An 18587-nucleotide genomic window follows, 5' to 3' on the forward strand; every position below is an offset into this window, starting at 1 on the left:
ATTAGGAGTTAAATTTGGATGTCCAGTCTTTTAATTGGATGTGTTTTACTATTTTAAGATATTTATATTCTATTTTAATGTAATCCTACGTCATATGAAATTATGCTGTTAGCTGTGGTGAGGGCATGCATTTGGTTGAGACCAGGTATAACCAACAACATCTGCAGGGCCCTACCTCCTTCTCTCTCTCCCTCCCTCCCAGAAATCCATCAATGCATTCTGCTCCTGGACCTGTTTGCACTGTTACCATTGTTAAAATTAACAGTAAATAGTGTTAATGTTATGGTTGTCTATATGTTATGGATTGTTTCTTGTATTGTTTTCTACGTTTTATGTAAACCGCCCTGAGGTCTCCAGGGAGGGCGGTAAATAAATAAATAAATAAATAAATAAATAAATAAATAAATAAATAAATAAATAAATAAATAAATAAATAAATAAATAAATAAATAAATAAATAAATAAATAAATACATAAATACATAAATACATAAATACATAAATACATAAATAAATAAATAACAACAGCAATAATAGTGGTCAGCGCATGAGATTGGGACCAGATCCAAAGCAAACAATTCAGTGGGAGGTGGGGGAGATTTGGAAAGGAAATAAATCAGGAGGTGGGGAGGGGGAACTTAAGCCAGCCTGATGCCTGGAGAAGTCACAAGGAGGTGGCAGCTTTCCTTGATGTTTGTCTCCGGTGTCTGGCAATTTGGGGATATACTGGCCATGGATACGGAGGTTCTATTGAGTTCCTGTATTTTGTAGGCCTGGCTTTGATGAGATACAGAGGACAGGAGAATCCTTAAGGTGGCTGAGTTGAGGGAATGTCTGGTTTGGCAGGAGAAACATGCCGGGCTGCACTCCCATTTTCCGGAAGGTTCTGGCACTTCTTCCCAAGAACCCAGTGGAATTGGCAGAGCGCTCATTCAGAGAAGGCTTCTGGAGAAAATCAAACTGAATCAGCTTCTCCTCCTTTTTGGAGGGTTTTGACTGTGGGGACAGTGCAGAAGGTTGATGCTTCACGATACTTTACACCAAAATGTCCTTTCAGCAGTTCTTGATCTTTTTTTTTTTAAAGTTCCCTTATGAATTTCATAGAGCAAAAATGAAACAAACAAGCAATAACAGTGATGTGCTCTTCAGAAGACGGCGGAATACGACTGCAGTCGACTGCAGTGTTTATTGAACGTATCACCTTCAGTTTACTGCACTGTTTCCAGCCTTGAGACCCACTTTCTGCACTTCCAGCCCCACCCCCGCACTGGGTTGGGCCAAGGACGCCGTGACATCTAGGCCCATTCTGCATGCATTAGATAATGCACTTTCAATGCTGTTTAGAAGTAGATTTTCCCGTTCCGCACAGGAAAATCCAGCTGCAAAAGCACATTGGAAGTGCATTATCCGATATGTGCAGAATGGGTCCTAGTTTGGCCCTCAGGCAGATTTTGTTTCTTTGTTTCTGCCACCATTGTTTGAGTCTGATTGGGGTTGTGGGATTTTTGTTTTGTTTTGTTTTTTTTGTTTTTTAGATCCATGCTGTCTGATTTTGATAATCCACCTTGAGTCTCAATCAGCCAGCTGGGCTATAATGACATAAATAAAGACAGTGCCGGGGTATACTTTTTCAACATTGCAAACCACCTCTCGACTGTATCTCAGCTTGAAAGCCCTATAAGGTCACCACATGCAGCCAGTTGGGTGACGATAGGCTAGTCACAGTCCTGATAGAGAGCAGTCCATACAGGCCATCTAGTCTAACCCCCTGCTCAATGCAGGATCAGCCTAGAGCATCCTTGACAAGTGTCCGCCCAACCACTGCCTGAGGACTGCCAATGCTGGGGAGCTCGCCACCTCCCGAGACAGCCCCTTTCACTGCTGAGCAACTCTTGCTGTTAAAGAAGCACCAGATTCAAGGCAATATCGGAGACCTGCCCTCTGTTTCAACACAACAACTCTGCTGCTTTCCTGTTCTCTTCATGCAAAAACCCTTGCTGGTTGTCAACTGGACCAACCAGTTTCCATTCCCAATTACTCACTGCAGAAGGGAGTAATTAAAAATATGTTCCAGGTGGCTGGCCATCTGAATGGGCTGAATTAATCTCTCTGCTGTGGCAATGATTGCCCATTAAATTAGGGCCCATTGCTGCCCCCCTCCATCAATGACCACTTTTCTATATGGCAAAACAGTATGGCTCAAGATCACCTTGCACGGAGTGGACTGCCCAAGTCTTTCAAAACACACTAAAAGAAAATAAAGTGAACCGAACAGCTGCAAAACAGCCAAAAACATGGCTTAGGTATGTTTGTAATAGGCCTATGATAGTTAAATAGAACCTCCACGCGCTGAGGCAGTATATCTGTGAACACAAGATACTAGGGATACGCGGCACAAGTGAGCTGTTGCCTTTGGGCCTTGCTGTTGGGATTCCTGCGAGGCACTTGGCTAGCCCATGCTGGAAGAGGAATGCTGGACCAGATAAATCCTCAGCCCAGTTTCGAAGGGTGATTCTTTTTGTCCCTGCAGTACAAGCATTTAAACTTTGTGACTGACGCTGTGCTCTGGCAGCCATTTTGTGGCTGGCTCCGCCTTTTGCGGCAGACATTTTGTGGCAGCCATTGCTGCTGCTGTGCCCACTGCGCTGTGTCAGAATTCCAAAGGTGTGGGGACCCTTGGTCTAAATAGCCCCTAGTGACACGGATGGCCAACAATCAGTTTGACTGGTCCGCATTTGTGCACATGCAGTTTTGGGGGAATCCAATACAAACTCATTCGGCAGACTAAACGGAGCGATCGCCTCACCCCCGATCACTGTCAAACACAGTAAATTCAATACAATTCCATGTAGTGTTCTTATGTTGTTATGTAAACCGCCCTGAGCCCCCGGGGAGGGCGGTATATAAATATAATAAATAAATAAATAAACACGAATGCATTTGTGGTCACTCTTGCAACATTCGTAGGCTGCATCAGAATCTCAGAAGTCGAGATTCTGATCCACACCCAGCTACCACGCTGTGATTTATTTCACAGATTCTGACCCTGCCATTAGCTTTCCGAGGCGGCATGAATCAGAACACCCCATCACTTAAGTGAGGGATTTATTTATTTATTAAATTTCTAGACCACCACTCTCAGCCAAGCCGACTCGTGGCGGTTTAGAATTAAAAAAAATAATAAAACCATTAAAACCCCAGTACAGTTATAATAGATATATTTATTCTCAGCCAAGCCTACCTTACTGGGTTGTTGTGAGAATAAAACAGGCAACGGGTAAATCACCCTGAGATCCTTGGAGAAAAAGCCGCTTAAACAATGCACTAAATACAGAGAATGCCCATTAGCTTCGATAACAAAATGTTTGAGTTTGGTGGCGTTTTAACTTTTATTTTCGGGATAAGCTTTCATGTGCACACACGCTTCTTCCCACAGCAGCCTTCCTCCAAGACGCGGATCATTTGGCAGACAAATTTTTGGAAACAGAGCACTGGCGCATAGGGGCCCTCGGGCCATGCCAACAAAACCTCTCCTTTGTGGCCCTGGGGCAATTGGGGAGCCGGGCAGGGCTTCCTTCCCCCTTCCCGTCACTTCCCCTCCCTTCTAAACCAGCAGAGATATTAATTCTCTAACCGTGAAGAAAAAGGTATCAATTAAGAGACTCACCGCCGCCGCCTCCCAGCAGGGAACTGTTAGCTATAAAGAAAACAGAGAGAAAGATGATGTTATTAAATCGCTACCGGCACGAGAGCCATTCACAAAATTATCGCTGCCGCTCCATTTGCACTCCCCCCAAAGTGCGGTTAATGTCCCTGCCAGTCGCTGAACGAGTCCCTCCCCTGGTTGCGTTGGAGGCCTACTTCCTGGGCCGGAGCCGTCACTCTGTGGAAGCCCCGGGTCCTTACAAGCCCAGGAACTCTCCCCAGGAGATGCCTCTCCAGTGATTTATTTCACAGATTCTGACCCTGCCTTTAGCTTTCCGAGGCAGCATGAATCAGAACACCCCATCACTTAAACTGACATTTCACAGATACCCGACCCTCGGAGGCAGAGGGCCTGCGTGGTGATCGGAAGGCCTCAGGCTGAGACGGAGGCATTTCTCATTTAGTGCGGTGAATGGACACAGGAACACAAGACACTGCCTTACCCTGAATCGGACCACTGGTCCAGCAAGGTCAGTAGAAGAAGGAAGAGGAGGATGAGGAGAAGAAGAAGACTTGGTTCTTATATGCTGCTTTTCTCTACCCAAAGGAGTCTCAAAGCAGCTTACAGTCGCCTTCTTTTTCCTCTCCCCACAACAGACACCCAGTAAAGTGGGTGAGGCTGAGAGAGCCCTGATAGTACTGAAGAAGAAGAAGATCTGGTTCTTATATGCCACTTTTTTCTAACTGAAGGTGTCTCAAAGTGGCTTACAGTTGCCTTCCCTTTCCTCTCCCCACACTAGACACCCTGTGAGGTGGGAGAGGCTGAGAGAGCCCTGATATTCCTGCTCAGTTAGAACAGCTTTCTCAGTGTTGTACCCAGCCCAAGGTCACCTGGCTGGCTGCATGTCGGGGAGGAGTAGGGAATCAAACCCTGCTCACCAGATTAGAAGTCCGCACTCCTAACCACTACACCAAGTATTGCTTATTCTGACTGGCAGCAGCACTCCAGGGTCTCAGGGTGAGGCCTTTCCATCACATCCTGCCTGGCCCTTTTAACTGGAGATGGTGGGGATTGAACCTGGGACCTTCTGCGTGCCAAGCAGATGCTCTTCCACTGAGCCACAGTCTTTCCCTAAGGGCCAACAGTGTCAACAGAGCATCCACATATCAGTCTCCCTTGTCCCTCCCTTGCCCCAGCCCCCCATGGCTGCCATGTCCCCTCCACCGGAAGGCTTTTAAATTTTAATTGACATATCGCAGCTACAATAATATGTCAATTGCTAGCATTTTTTAAAAGGTCTCCAGTGGCGTGGGGAGGGGAGAACAGTGGCTATAAAGGACTGCAGAAAAGAGTAAACGTCCAGTAGCACTGCAAAGAATAACACAATTGGTGTTCTGAAGTCTCTGAAGCAGTGACTCATGAAAGCTCATCCCCCTGCCACAAATGTTGTTAGTCCGTAAAGTACTACTGGTGTCTTCCTTTTTTCTATTGCTTCAGACAGAAGATACACACTTTTCTTGGATGCTTTAGGATGCTTAGGGCTGATCCTGCGTTGAGCAGGGGGTTGGACTAGATTGCCTATGTGGCCCCTTCCAACTCTATGATTCTGTGATTCTAACATGGCTGCCCATCACCATCTATCTACAAGGGACTACGGAGGTAGAATGGTTCTGAGTGGGATCTGTAAAACTGAGCATCTCTTACCCACAAAATTGGCAAGGATGCTTTGACAGCAACCTTCCCCAAAAGCCCATGCCAGTGATCTGGATGAAGGGGCGGAGAGGGACTACTAATTAAATTTGCAGAGGACACCAAATTGGAAGGAGCAGCGAACACTTCTGAAGACAGAGAGTTCAATGAGATCTGGACACCCTGGAAAAGTGGGTGAAGGAGACGCAATTCAATAAAGATAAGTGCAGAGTTCTACATCGGGGTCACAAAAATGAGAAGCATGAATACTTGACAGGAAGATGCACGTCTGGGCAGAAATCTTGGGGTACTTGCAGACTATACAATAAATAAGAGCATACAGGGTGGTGTGGTGGTAAAAAAAAAAGGCAAATGCAATCCTGGGCTGTTTCAACAGAGGCATCACATTCAAAATATCACAAGATGTCATAGTCCTACTGGTCAGACTGCATCTCAAGTATTGCGTGTGGTTCTGGAGGCCTCATGTCCAAAAGGACATGGGCAAAATTGAGAGGGTTCAGAGGAGAGTGATGAGGATGATCCAGGGCCTGGGGACCCAGCCCTATAAGGAAAGGCTGAGGGACTTGGGAATGTTCAGCCTGGAGAAGAGGAGGTTGAGAGGGAACATGAGGGCTCTCATGAAGGATCAGAAAGGTTGTCACTTGGAAAGGTTCCTGTTGGCAGCAGAGGACCCACAGTAATGGGTGTAAACTACTTGTAGAACAGGCTAGATATCAGGGGAAAATTTTCACAGCTAGAGTAGTCCAGCAGCTGTCTAAGGAGGTGGGGAGCTACTCCTCACTGGCAAGTCTTCAAGAAACAGCTAGAGAGATACTTATCAGGGATGCTTTAGGGCCCAGGGGTGGACAAACTTTGGCTCTCCAGATATCCAGGAAAAACCATTCCCATTAACTCCCACCAGCAACATGGGAATAGTAGCCCATGGACTTCTGGAGAGCCACCGTTTGGCCACCGCTTCTTTAGGCTGACCTTGCATTGAGCAGGGAGTTGGACTAGTTTGCCTGTATGGCCCCTTCCAACTCTAGGATTCTATGAAATGCAATGATTAGCACCACAGTTTTAAAAATGGAGCTTCAGTTTGTCCTGCTCCTGGCAGAATATTCGCCTGTTGTTGTACTTTCCCTTGCTGAACCAGAAATACACACAGATATATACATACAAGGGAAGGCGGTATATAAATTGAATGAATGAATGAATGAATGAATGAAGGAAGGAAGGAAGGAAGGAAGGAAGGGAGGGAGGGAGGGAGGGTGGAAGGAAGGAAGGAAGGAAGGAAGGAAGGAAGGAAGGAAGGAAGGAAAAGAGAGGGAGGGAGAGAGAGATACAGAGGAAGGAAGGAAGGAAGGAAGGAAGGAAGGAAGGAAGGAAGGAAGGAAGGAAGGAAGATAGATGATCCCAGGTACACCAGGGCACGTGGCAGGAGTTGAGGGCGAAGATACGGCTGCTGACATGGGGCATACTGTGAGCATGCTGCCAGGACATCACTTTTTGACAAACAAAACCAGAAGTGCCGTCACGTTTTTCAAGGAATCGCCAGAATATGTATGGTTTCACCAAAGAGCTGTGGTGTCGAACCCACTGGCTAAGAGGGCCGCATCTGACACCAGTGTTCCTTTGTGGTGTGAAGCCACATATGCCACAAAACATAATGCCAAATACTGGAGGTACCAACTTTGTAAAGGGCACAGGCAAACTCAATTAGCAATATTAGTTTTCATCCCCAACAAACACAAAAACAAATGATCCCTAGCAAGGAAAGCAAGTGATTTCCTGGCGAACCCACAACAGCCCCAATAAATGTATTTAATCATATGTAAGACTAGAGTTTTTCCTGAAAGAGATAGCATAAAAGGGGGGGGTATCTTACAGTTCCATAGTAATTAGCTATTTTTTGTATATATGGCACTTTTAGGAGATGAGTCATTATGCTGGCAAGTAAATAAGGAAGTTTTTTCAGCACCCTCCATATGCCCTGCCTCAGCAGCCGAGCATCGCTACGATCTGTCTCCCATCCTATGTTTCCTCTCTCCCCACCCCAGCTCAGAAAATCTCAAGGAGGCCTACGAGACTCTCCTCTCCACCATCCCATCTACTCCACCCCACACCAACCCTGTGAGGTGGGCCAGGCTAAGCCACTGGCTTGGGTGACCCAGAATCCTGGTTCAGGAAAAGGGGGGGCACTAAAACCTGGTTTTCCCATATCCCCCACCCCCAGTTCTCATCCCCCCCCTGCACTTCCCACGGGAGCAGTGGGGCTGAGGTAAATCCTGACAGGGAGGCTTCCCCCCAAACCTCCAAGGGGTGCTTTTTTGGCCTCTTGTGGCCCCTTATTTATTCTTTCAATTTTTATTTTGCTCTCTCTTGGCAAGACTCGGGGAGGGCAGGGGGTCACAACATAATTAAAATCACTCGCCATTCTAAAATACAATATGGAATCTAATTAATTTAAAATTCCAATACAAATTGAGTTCTAGAATTGCCCATAAAAGTCCTATCATGGGATTGGGGTGGGGCATGATATAAGCTTCCCTAAAGGAGTATAGTCTGGCAGATGCCTTTTCACTCACAGGCTGAGAACTGGGGGGGGGGAGGTCACACCCCCCCCCCAACCTGCCTCCGTGGCTGTTCAGATGTGCAGATGTCCCTTTTCCCCATCACCCCACCACATGCGGCCGGGAGCAGCACACACAGCCCGGTGCCCCCCCCCCCCCCGACATGTGTACTGGCCTTCCTCCTCCTCCTCCTCCTCCTCCTCCTCTCTCCTCCAGTGGCTTTGTCCCCTCAGGGTCTAACGGTCACTCTGCACGCCCCCTTCTTGCCAATTGCCCTCACAGTGGTCACCATTTGAAAAAAAGAAGAAGAAGAAGAAGAAGAAGAGTTAGTTCTTATATGCCGCTTTTCCCTACCCGAAGGAGGCTCAAAGCGGCTTACAGTCGCCTTCCCATTCCTCTCCCCACAACAGACACCCTGTGGGGTGGGTGAGGCTGAGAGAGCCCTGAGATCACTGCTCGGTCAGAACAGCTCCAGTGCCGTGGTGAGCCCAGGGTCACCCAGCTGGCTGCATGTGGGGGAGTGCAGAATCAAACCCGGCATGCCAGACTAGAAGTCCACACTCCTAACCACTACACCAAACTGGCTCTCCAGGCTAGTCCTCATTGAGCTGTGGAGGTTGGGGGGGGCACACCATGCCTCCTTATTCTCGGCTTTCACTGCAGCTTCCCCCCCCACACACACACCCACACCCACTATTTTATCTCAGGCTCTCAACCCAGTCCCCTTGCGATTTTCTTTTTATTTCTTGACAGCTTCGACCACTCACACACACACACACACACAGAGCTCGCCGCATACACCCTCTTCCCCCCGCCCCCTGCAGCCTCCTGCCTTCCTTCCCTCCCACCAGAGCCCTGGACGGTCCAGTTCCAGCCCTGAGCTTCACGTCTGACCCCTCTGCCGCAGCACGACATCATAGCTGAGTTTTTCCCCCAAAGTGTATCACACTGGTGCGCTGCTGGTGATTTAAAAATTAATTAATTAAATTAAAAATTAATTTTAAAAAACGAACTCCCACAATTCCGCAGGGCTTGCAAAAGGGAGCTCCTCCACCAGGCATTTGCCTGAAACTGACCACAGGTCCCCCCTCAGACCTCCCCTCCATGGCCTGAACCCCAGTCGGACCTCTCTAAGGGCCTTAGCTAAGCTCCCGTTCCTGTTCCTGTTATAATGTTGTTGTTTAAGATCACTGAAATTGTGTTATTTAGAGCCACTGTTAAATTATTGTTGCTGCTGTATTTGTTTATGTTATATATTAGCCCACTTTAAGTATTTGAAAGGTTGTCACTTGGAGGAGGGCAGGATGCTGTTCCCATTGGCTGCAGAGGAGAGGACACGCAGTAATGGGTTTAAACTTCAAGTACAACGATATAGGCTAGATATCAGGAAAAAGTTTTTCACAGTCAGAGTAGTTCAGCAGTGGAATAGGCTGCCTAAGGAGGTGGTGAGCTCCCCCTCACTAGCAGTCTTCAAGCAAAGGTTGGATACACACTTTTCTTGGATGCTTTAGGATGCTTTGGGTTAATCCTGCGTTGAGCAGGGGGTTGGACTAAATGTCCTGTGTGGCCCCTTCCAACTCTATGATTCTATGATTCTATATCAAGGGTAGTCAAACTGCGGCCCTCCAGATGTCCATGGACAACAATTCCCATGAGCCCCTGCCAGCCATGGACATCTGGAGGGCCACAGTTTGACTACACCTGTTCTATATTATCCCCCATGTATCCCCCCCCCAATGATGTTGTATGTAAACCACCCTGAGCCATATGGAAGGGCGGTATAGAAATCAAATAAATAAAAATAAAATAAAATAATATTTTTGTCCTGCTGGCTTGAAGAACAGCGGTGGGAAGCAGGGATTGCCGTTGTGAGTGTGTGTGTGTGTGTCTCCCACCATAGCAGGACACCAGCCAACTCTGCCCGAGCAGAGTCTGGATGTGGCAGCATTCAAATACTTCCACCTGATTGTTCCCTGAAGCGGCAATCTAAAGGGCTCTATCCCTTAGGTGTTGCCCCTTTAGTGGCACCCCCTGACAGCAAATGGTTTCCTCAGGTAAGCCTGGTGAAAGACAGAGCACCCCCCCCCCCCGCCCCTGAAGTTAGGGATTGTCAAGAGGACAGGGGCCCCTCTCCACCAGCTGCAGATCATACAACCCCCCCCCAGCTGCTGAACCCCTTGACAGCAAATGCAACAGCCCAAGCCTCCAGGGGAGCCAAGCTGTCAGCTCCTGCTACACAACAGAGGTGTACCTCTGTGCAGGCTGTGCGTGCCCAAAATAATTCCTGACACCGTGCCAAGGTAATTCAAATTCGACATGGGGAAAAGTCAAGCATGCCATCCACCCGAGCAACTTTGCATATTTGCATAATTTAAACTGGTTAACCAGAAGGGACAAGGAGTTCGGCAAGATACCGATGCCTAGTTCCCCCAGACTGACACAATTCGCGGTCTGCTCCCTTCTGGCTTTTGGAATTGCATCAAGGTGGGTTTCACCCAGGGATGGCTGGCACCATTTTCCCACTGCTGGCGCGTGCGGTTACTATAAATTTGGAAACTTTGGATTGGTGGCTGTTTCCCCTGACCTTGTCTCCCGTGTGGAGAGGGACGGAGTGTCCAGAGGGTCACTGTCGTAAAGCCTGCAAAGTGAGGTTCGGTAGATGCTGAATTGAATTCTGGGAACAGCGCTAATCTCCACACTTGCAAAATGGGATCATGAATTGTGCCGAATGCACAGCTCAGAATATGAATTTCTTTGTGTGACTGGGGGGCACAGAAGGGCTTAGGACAGAGGTTATAAAACTTTCTTGGGGTGGAATCTAGCTCTGAATGTACAGCATAGTTGCAAAATAATTCAAAGCTACTTTCCCCTCTGCCCTGACCTGGATACACTAGACCAGTGGTCCCCAACCTTTTTATCACCGGGGACCGGTCAACACTTGACAATTTAACTGAGGTCCGCAGGGGTGGGGGGAATAGTCTTTTGCCAAGGGAAGTTGCCACCACCAGAGCCGCTGCTCCACTTGCTTTCCTGCCAGTGCCCCTGACTTCCCGCCGCCCGCCAGCAGAAGCTGCACAGTGCCATGGCAAGGGGGAGCCCCAGCCATGGCGGCCACTGGAGAGCACCAAAGGTGAGCCAGCGGCAGAGTGGCAGGGCAGCCCCTGAGGCAGCAGCCAGGGAGGAGGACGAGGAAGAGCCGCAGCCCCGTACCGACTGATCTATGGACCAGTACCGGTCTCCGGACCAGGGGTTGGGGACCACTACACTAGACTATCTCAATCTCATCACGTTTCGGACACTGAACAGGGCGGGCTCTGGCTGTTATTTGGATGGGAGACCACCAAGGGAAACCAGGGTTGTGACACAGAGGCAGGCAATGGCCAACCGCCTCTGTGTATCTCTTGCCTTGAAAACTCCACCAAGAGTCGCCATAAATCAGCTGTGACTTGACCACACCTTCCGGCACCACCCCTTTCCCCTCTCCAACATGAAAAACAATGATCTCACATTAGTTATCTATGAACAAGTTCATTCATTAATTCATTTCTCCCCAATGGGAACCCCAACCAGCTTGCTTCATTCTGCTCTCTTTGATTTTATCTTCACAACAGCCCTGCCAGGTGGGCAAAAACTCATCGGAAGCATCTCAGAGCTTCCAACTTGCCTTGTTCTGCTTGGGAACACCCTGATGGTCCACAGTGTGAGACTACTAGCTTCAGGGTAAGAGCGGGGTACTCTGGTGAAGAAAAAAGAACTCTGTGTATGCTCAGAAGCACTTTCCAGCCTGCTTATCGGTGCAGAGGAAAGCAGAAGCTCAGTTCCGGGTTGCAATTTTTGACACTGGTGGAACAGAACATAAGAAAAGTCCTGCCAGGACAAAGAAAACCAGCCGTTACTCTGTTTACAGCTGCCACTATCTTGATGTCTCTGCTATGAAATATACAAAAGGAGCACGAAGACTGTACTCAGAGCTCTGTTGCGCCTGAACATGGAGGTTCTGATTAGATATTACAAATGGTAGGCTCTGACAAATCTATTTATTCTCTATTAAAAACTGAGGAAGTTAAGCTGCTGGCCCTTGCCCCATCACGGGGAAGCAAATTCCATATCCCACACCTGGGCCAAACCGAAATGCGCTTCATCTCGAACTCCAGGGCTGGAAGGAACCTGCCATCAGAGAACCAGAACAATGACTGGATTGCGGGAGGGGTCTCCAACTGTGGGATAAGCCCGGCTTGTGCCTCAAAAAACACCCCCCCCCCAGGTTACAGCTGAAAATAAACGCAGTTCCAGACTTCATTCATGCCCTAGCAGTTTGCTGAAGGTTTAGCACCTGTTACCGAGAAGTTACCTTGGCAACGGGAGCATCGCATATGATTGCTGTCACTTCGGAAAACACCCACTGCGGAATCATCCCCATATGGCCGGCTAACCTGGCCAGGATCTTCTCCTTGGCATGGCATGAGCTGGGAGAACTGGGGTGTGTCACGGGGAGGGGAGGGCATGTGCGAAGGCTGCAGAGATTACCCCGGTGTGCGTCCGTGCGTGCATGTGTGCAAACAGACAGCAGGCAGCGTCTGATGTGGGAACAAAGGGGTGAGAGCGGAGGGGATGCCGAGGGAATGGATCTTCCAGCTGCGCTCCAGAGAACCTTTGCAAGTGAAAAGACGGGAAGAGCCTTCTAGCTGTGGCCCTAGAGACCGCCCAGAATTACAGCCAGAGAGAAGTTCCCCTGGAGGAAATGGTGGACCATACGGCGTTATACTCCCTCTCCAAACCCCACCCTCTCCAGGCTCCAGCCCCCAAATCTCCAGGTATTTTCCAACTCAGAGCTGGCAGCCTTAGCTACTGAATGATGTAAAAGACAACAGTGAAGACCCTTGGGGTGCTGCTGTCAGACTGAGTAGGCAATACTGACCCTGAATAGACCTTGCCTGATTCAGTATGGCAGCTTCATGTGTTTGTTTTAAAAGGAACCCAGTACGGTGACCCTCCCAACTGCAGAACCTTCAAAATTAGAGATGGGCTTGCGCTGTATCACTGAGACAGAGGTTTATTATTATTATTATTATTATTATTATTATTATTATTATTGTTGTTGTTGTTGTTGTTGTTGTTGTTGTTGTTGTTGTTGTTATTATTATTCGATGTATTGCCCGCCACTCCCTTGCGGCTCGTTTCCGTTAGTTATGGATTAAGCTATCTTCCTAGGGCTGCCAACTTCCAGGTGGCACCTGGAGATCTCCTGCTGTTACAATTGACATCCAGAGGAGCAAGATCACTTCCCCTGGAGAAAATGGTAGCTTTGGAGGAAGTTCTCTGGCATTATACTCTCTGGCATTATACCCTAGTGCAGGGGTGGCCAAACTGTGGCTCTCCAGATGTCCATGGACTACAATTCCCATGAGCCCCAGGGGCTCATGGGAATTGTAGTCCATGGACATCTGGAGAGCCACAGTTTGGCCACCCCTGCTCTAGTGAGTTCTATCTCCTGGTTTCACCCCCCCAAAACTCCAGGTATCTTCCAAGCCAGAGCTGGCAACCCTATGTCTTCTACATGAGTCAGCCCATTGGTTCATCTAGTTTGGTATTGTCTGTTTAAGCTTGCTTTTTATTGGCTGTTGGCCTCTCACTAAAAATGGCTGATCCGGTGCCTATTGTGATGATGAATAATTAACACGATTGATTATGTAGATCAGGGGCCTCCACGTGCTGCCCTTGGGCACCCTGGTACCTGCTGGAGACTTCCCCGGTGCCTGCCAATTTTTTAAGAAAGAGGGTGCGGTGTGAATGGACTCATGCCCAGGAGGTGGGGATGCCAATCCCCAGGTGGGATCTGTGGATCCCCTAGAATTATCTCCAGGCAACAGAGATCAGTTTCCAAGGAGAAAATGTAGCATTATACTCCACTGAGGTCCCTCCCTGTGCCAAATCTGGCCTACTCCCTGCTCCACCCTCAAAGTGTCCAGGAATTTTCCAACACAGAGCTGGCAACCCTACCAGAAGAGCTTCCGACTGGCCACTGGAGATCTGCTTGGCTGTGCAGATTAAAATAATACTTTTTTGGTGGCAGCAAATGACAAAATGTTGGTATTATTCTCTCTCACTCCTTCCCCCCGAGGATATAATTTCAAATTACCTCTTGCCCTTCTGCCCTCTGTTGGGGGGGGGGTTCTTTGCATCCTACAGCAGCCATTTTGTGCTTGTGCCCATTTGGTTAGGTCAGAATTCCAAAGGTGCCCCCATGTGAACGTGTCAATAACTAATTACTGGGGCTGGCTTGACAGAGAAAACGGGTTAGGAGAAGCAGATTTGCAACTTTGTTATTCACAATATATACAGAATCACTGCAAAGATTTGCGGGGAGTAAAAAAAAACACAAAAGTTTCCTTAAGATCGATTGGAAAACGTCTGGAGTAGACAGCATTATCAAATTGAAAATTTATTTCAGCTCAAGTGCGAGACGGAACGTCGAACCCACGCCCACCCTTCCTGAGGAAACCGAGGGCTGGTTTACAGTAGCTTAATGCAGAATGGTCTCAGATAATATTTTTCTCACAAAGAAGAAGAGAAGAAGGTTTGGTTTTTTTTACACTCTGCTTTTCCCTTCAGAGATGTTGGGGGAAATGCTCTATCGTGAATAATCAGCCTCAAACCAGAGAGATATGCTCAAAACCCAGGGCAATTCCGCACATTGAAAAAAATAGCGCGACGCCAGCACAATGGCTATTCATCTGTTCCCAGGAACAATTCAAAATGCTGGTTCTCACCTTTAAGGCCCTACAGGGTTTGGGACCGGATACTTGAAGGACTGCCTCCTTGTATACTGTTCAGCCCACCAGCAAGTATCTTTCTCACTCACAAACCCTGCACTCGTGCCTCGCCTGAAGAGGTGAAGCAGGTATTAACCAGAGACACGGCTTTTTCAGTGGTGGCCCCTTGCCTTTGGAATGCCCTCCCTCTCAGGGCTCATTGCTCTCCCTTAGAGCAGGGGTAGCCCATGGACCAAATGCTGGCAGGGGCTCATGGGAATTGTAGTCCATGGACATCTGGAGGGCCGCAGTTTGACTACCCCTGGGCTAGGCTAACACACTGATTTTCATCCAGGCTTACAGTTGAGCAATTCCACCTTTTCAAGCCAAACTAATGCTGTGCTTCTAGCCCGAGAACTGTTGCATGATTATAATTTTAAATTGTTCTCTCTGGTTGTTTCGTACCATTTTGCTAACTGGCAATTTTTATGTTTTTTTTTTACAAATGATCTGAATGTGTTGGATTTCTTTTTCCTTTGTGGCTCGCCTCAAAGCCAGTCTCTCAGGAGAGGATACAGATTTTCTGACCACATACATTTTCTATCCATATTATATTCAACATGCATTTAGGTTTTGCTTGGCCTGGGACCCTTTCTGCCCGTATCTATGTCCATATTTACCCCCAAGGGAACATAACGCAGGTGGCTATTGATGGAAAAGGATAGTGAGGAGGGAGAGACCACCGCTTTGGCCTTGAGAAGGGAGTTTTCAGAATCCGACCCCAGCTGTCAGTCTCAGCAACCATCTTTCTTTCTCTTGCTGCTCCCCTCATCACTAGGCGCACAGACCGGCCCACCCGTACTGCTTCTTCCCGGGTCAGATTCTGCCCCTCTGTCAGACATTCAGACAGCCCGTCTCTCCACGGACTCCTACACTTTCACCGGCTCCTGTCAATCACAGTGGAAAAAGCTTAATCCGCCAGCTCCCTGAGAGGGACCAGATCGAGTTGTGAAGCTAATTGAGGTTGTCAGTCTTTCCCCAGCTAGATGGCGTCCAGGTGAACGGCGGCCTGGACGCCTCGCTGCATTTAGATGGGCAGAGAAGAAGCTTCAGAAAGGGGCGTCTGGGATCCCGCCTCAACCTCGAGAGCCTCGGCTGTCAGGATCGGCAAGGCTTGGGTTCAAATCCCCACTCTGTCATGAATCTTGCTGGGAGAAGTCACCCTGGGCAAGTCACTCATTTCTCTAGTGCCACTACTTTGCAGGGTTGTTGTGAGGATAACTAAGGAGAGCCACACATGCTGCAGTTGAGCCAATTGGAATGGTCAGGGGGAAATGCTCTAGATTTATTGATTTATTTATTGGATTTATATACCGCCCTCCCCGAAGGCTCAGGGCGGTTCACATAAAGATAATTTAGATTAACAATAATGAACGAAGCGAAACAAGAAGCCACATGGAACAGTAGAAAAATATGGGAAACACTAAATTAACTCATACAGATAGCCCAGTGGGTTGGGTGGAATTATGGTGGGTGCCATAGGAGGGGGCTCAGGAGGGCCCTTGGGAAGTGATGGTTTGGGTCGACCCCAACCAAATGCCTGGCGGAGGAGCTCCCTTTTGCCGGCCCTGCGGAACTGTTCAAGTTCCATCAGGGCCCTGATCTCCTCTGGGAGCTTGTACCACCAGGTGGGGGCCACCTAGATGGACAGATGAACAGACAGATGCAGCCTTTCTCTTTCCTGTGACTTGCAAACAATAATGGCCACCTGGGACCAAAAGTGCTGGTTTTAAGTCTTAAACCATCCAATGTCTTCAGACAAAACATACGGCAGAATATCCATAAATCTGCGTGAAATGCCTCAAACATAAATGCAAGTAATTCAATGCATTTGAAGTCATTTAATTCCTGAAACAGTTTTCACAAAACAGAATAATTGCATAAAGTGTTTAGAAAAGTGCCCAGGTTCTGATACACCTCAAGCATCTGGTCCATCGACTGGAATGCTGGTAGGCAGGAAGGGGCTTTGTTCTTATTGAGCAGTTGGGTAGAATCCAGTGGTGTCGTGGTTAAGAGTGTTGGATCAGTATCTTGGAGATTTGAATCTGCACTCAAGCCATGGAAGCTCACTGGGTGACCTTGGGACAGTCATATACTCTCATAGAATCATAGAGTTGGAAGGGGCCATACAGGCCATCTCGTCCAACCCCCTGCTCAATGCTGGATCAGCCTGAAACACTCATGATCAGGATCGGTCCAGCCGTTGCTTCAAGATTGCCAGGGAGCGGGAGCTCCCCACCTCCTTAGGCAGCCCATTCCACTGCTGAACTACTTTGATGGTGAATATTCTACCCCACCCCCTCTCCCGGATATCTAGCTGGTACCATTCCACACATACTTTAAACCTATTACTGTGGGTCCTCTCCTCTGCTGACAACAGGAACCATCCCCTTGCCCTCCCATAAGTGGCAACCTTTCAAATACTTTGTTGTTGGTAGGTGCGAAGTCGTGTCCGACCCATCGCGACCCCATGGACAATGATCCTCCAGGCCTTCCTGTCCTCTACCATTCCCCGGAGTCCATTTAAGTTTGCACCTACTGCTACAGTGACTCCATCCAGCCACCTCATTCTCTGTTGTCCCCTTCTTCTTTTGCCCTCAATCAAATACTTAAAGGCAGCAATTAGGTCCCCTCTCAATTTCCTCTTCTCCAGGATGAACATTCCAAAATCCCTCAGCCTCACCTACCTCACAGGGTTGTCGTGAGGTTTAAATGGGGGAGAGCATAATGAAGTATGCTGCTTTGGGCCCCCACTGGGGAGAAAGGTGGGATATAAAATAATTAACTAACTCAATAGATCCAGCCTGCCGCTCTCGCATTCTAATCCGGTGTTCTGATTCCAGTAGTGGATGGCCAAATGCCTCCGAGAAGCTTCCAAGGAAGACACAAAGGTGGCAGCCTTCTCCCACTCTCACTCCACAGTTTCTAATACTGATACACTGCTTCTGCACATGGAAGCTCCACTTACCTCTCGGCACTAACAGCCATTGACTTCAGGGGCACAATTCTGCTTTAGGGCTGCACCCCTACCCTCCTTTGTGAATTTGCTTAGTCCTTAAAAGCCCTGGACCTTTACCTCCAGTAGCAGTGAGTTTCATTAATCATCATTGTTTCCTTTGCAACCCTGTACATCTGGGCTTGATCGGGAACCCACATTTACAAATAAAACCTGCATTGACTGAGCCATCCAGAGACGTGTGTATACGCGAAACCACCAAGGTGCCTGCGCCCGAGTGTATAAGAAGGTGTGCAAGGACATGGGAGGGGCGGGGGGAAGTGACATGGAGCGCCCACGGGCTCCTGCCAAGAAAAAGCAGCCACGCGCAAGCCGGCCTGCTCAGTGTCTGCCCTGATCAAGGAAGCCACCTGGGAGAAACTGAAAGGAGCTCAGCAGAAATACAGGGAGAGTAAATGGGATTGGACAGGCAGAACGGCAGCAGGGCCATGTGCTGGGCTCTTGGGAAGGAGGGCAGCACAGATAGAGAGGCAGATTAAATAGATAGGAAGAGATGGGACCGACGGGCCAAAGAGGGAGGGGAGGAAGGAGGGAAGGAGGGAGACAGCAAGGGGCTGGATGGATGGCAGGCAGGATCCAGGCACATAGAGAGGGAGAGAGTATTCTGCACCGGGGGCTGCATGCGCGGCACAATTATGCATAAGCACGGAGCAGTGTAGGGGGATGCCCTGGATCTCAGGGATCCATTCTCCTAACGGCAGTCCCTTCCCCCGGCCAAGTAGCTTTCTCTTGATGCAAGAGGCTCAAGGGAACAAATCCAAGTGAAGACACAACATGAGAAACGTAAGCTGCCTTATCCTGAATGAGACCCTTGGTCCGCTAAGGTCAGTATTGCCTCCTCAGATGGGCCAT

The 18587-nt window shown here is 48.6% G+C and overlaps 1 protein-coding gene across 4 annotated transcripts in view; it reads right to left on the minus strand.

Moving 5' to 3' along the window:
* MACROD1 (mono-ADP ribosylhydrolase 1) overlaps positions 1–18587 on the minus strand; it is a 474182-nt gene that overhangs the window by 157266 nt on the left and 298329 nt on the right. For 3 of the 4 annotated variants that reach the window (XM_077324166.1, XM_077324140.1, XM_077324148.1), the window contains one exon: positions 3667–3696. The exons of the other annotated variant lie outside the window; for it this stretch is intronic. In XM_077324166.1, the coding sequence (XP_077180281.1) occupies positions 3667–3696 (30 nt within the window). The remainder of the gene's footprint in view (positions 1–3666; positions 3697–18587) is intronic. 4 annotated transcript variants of the gene reach the window in all.

This window comes from Paroedura picta, chromosome 1 (assembly GCF_049243985.1).
Source record: "Paroedura picta isolate Pp20150507F chromosome 1, Ppicta_v3.0, whole genome shotgun sequence".
Taxonomy (NCBI): domain Eukaryota; kingdom Metazoa; phylum Chordata; class Lepidosauria; order Squamata; family Gekkonidae; genus Paroedura; species Paroedura picta.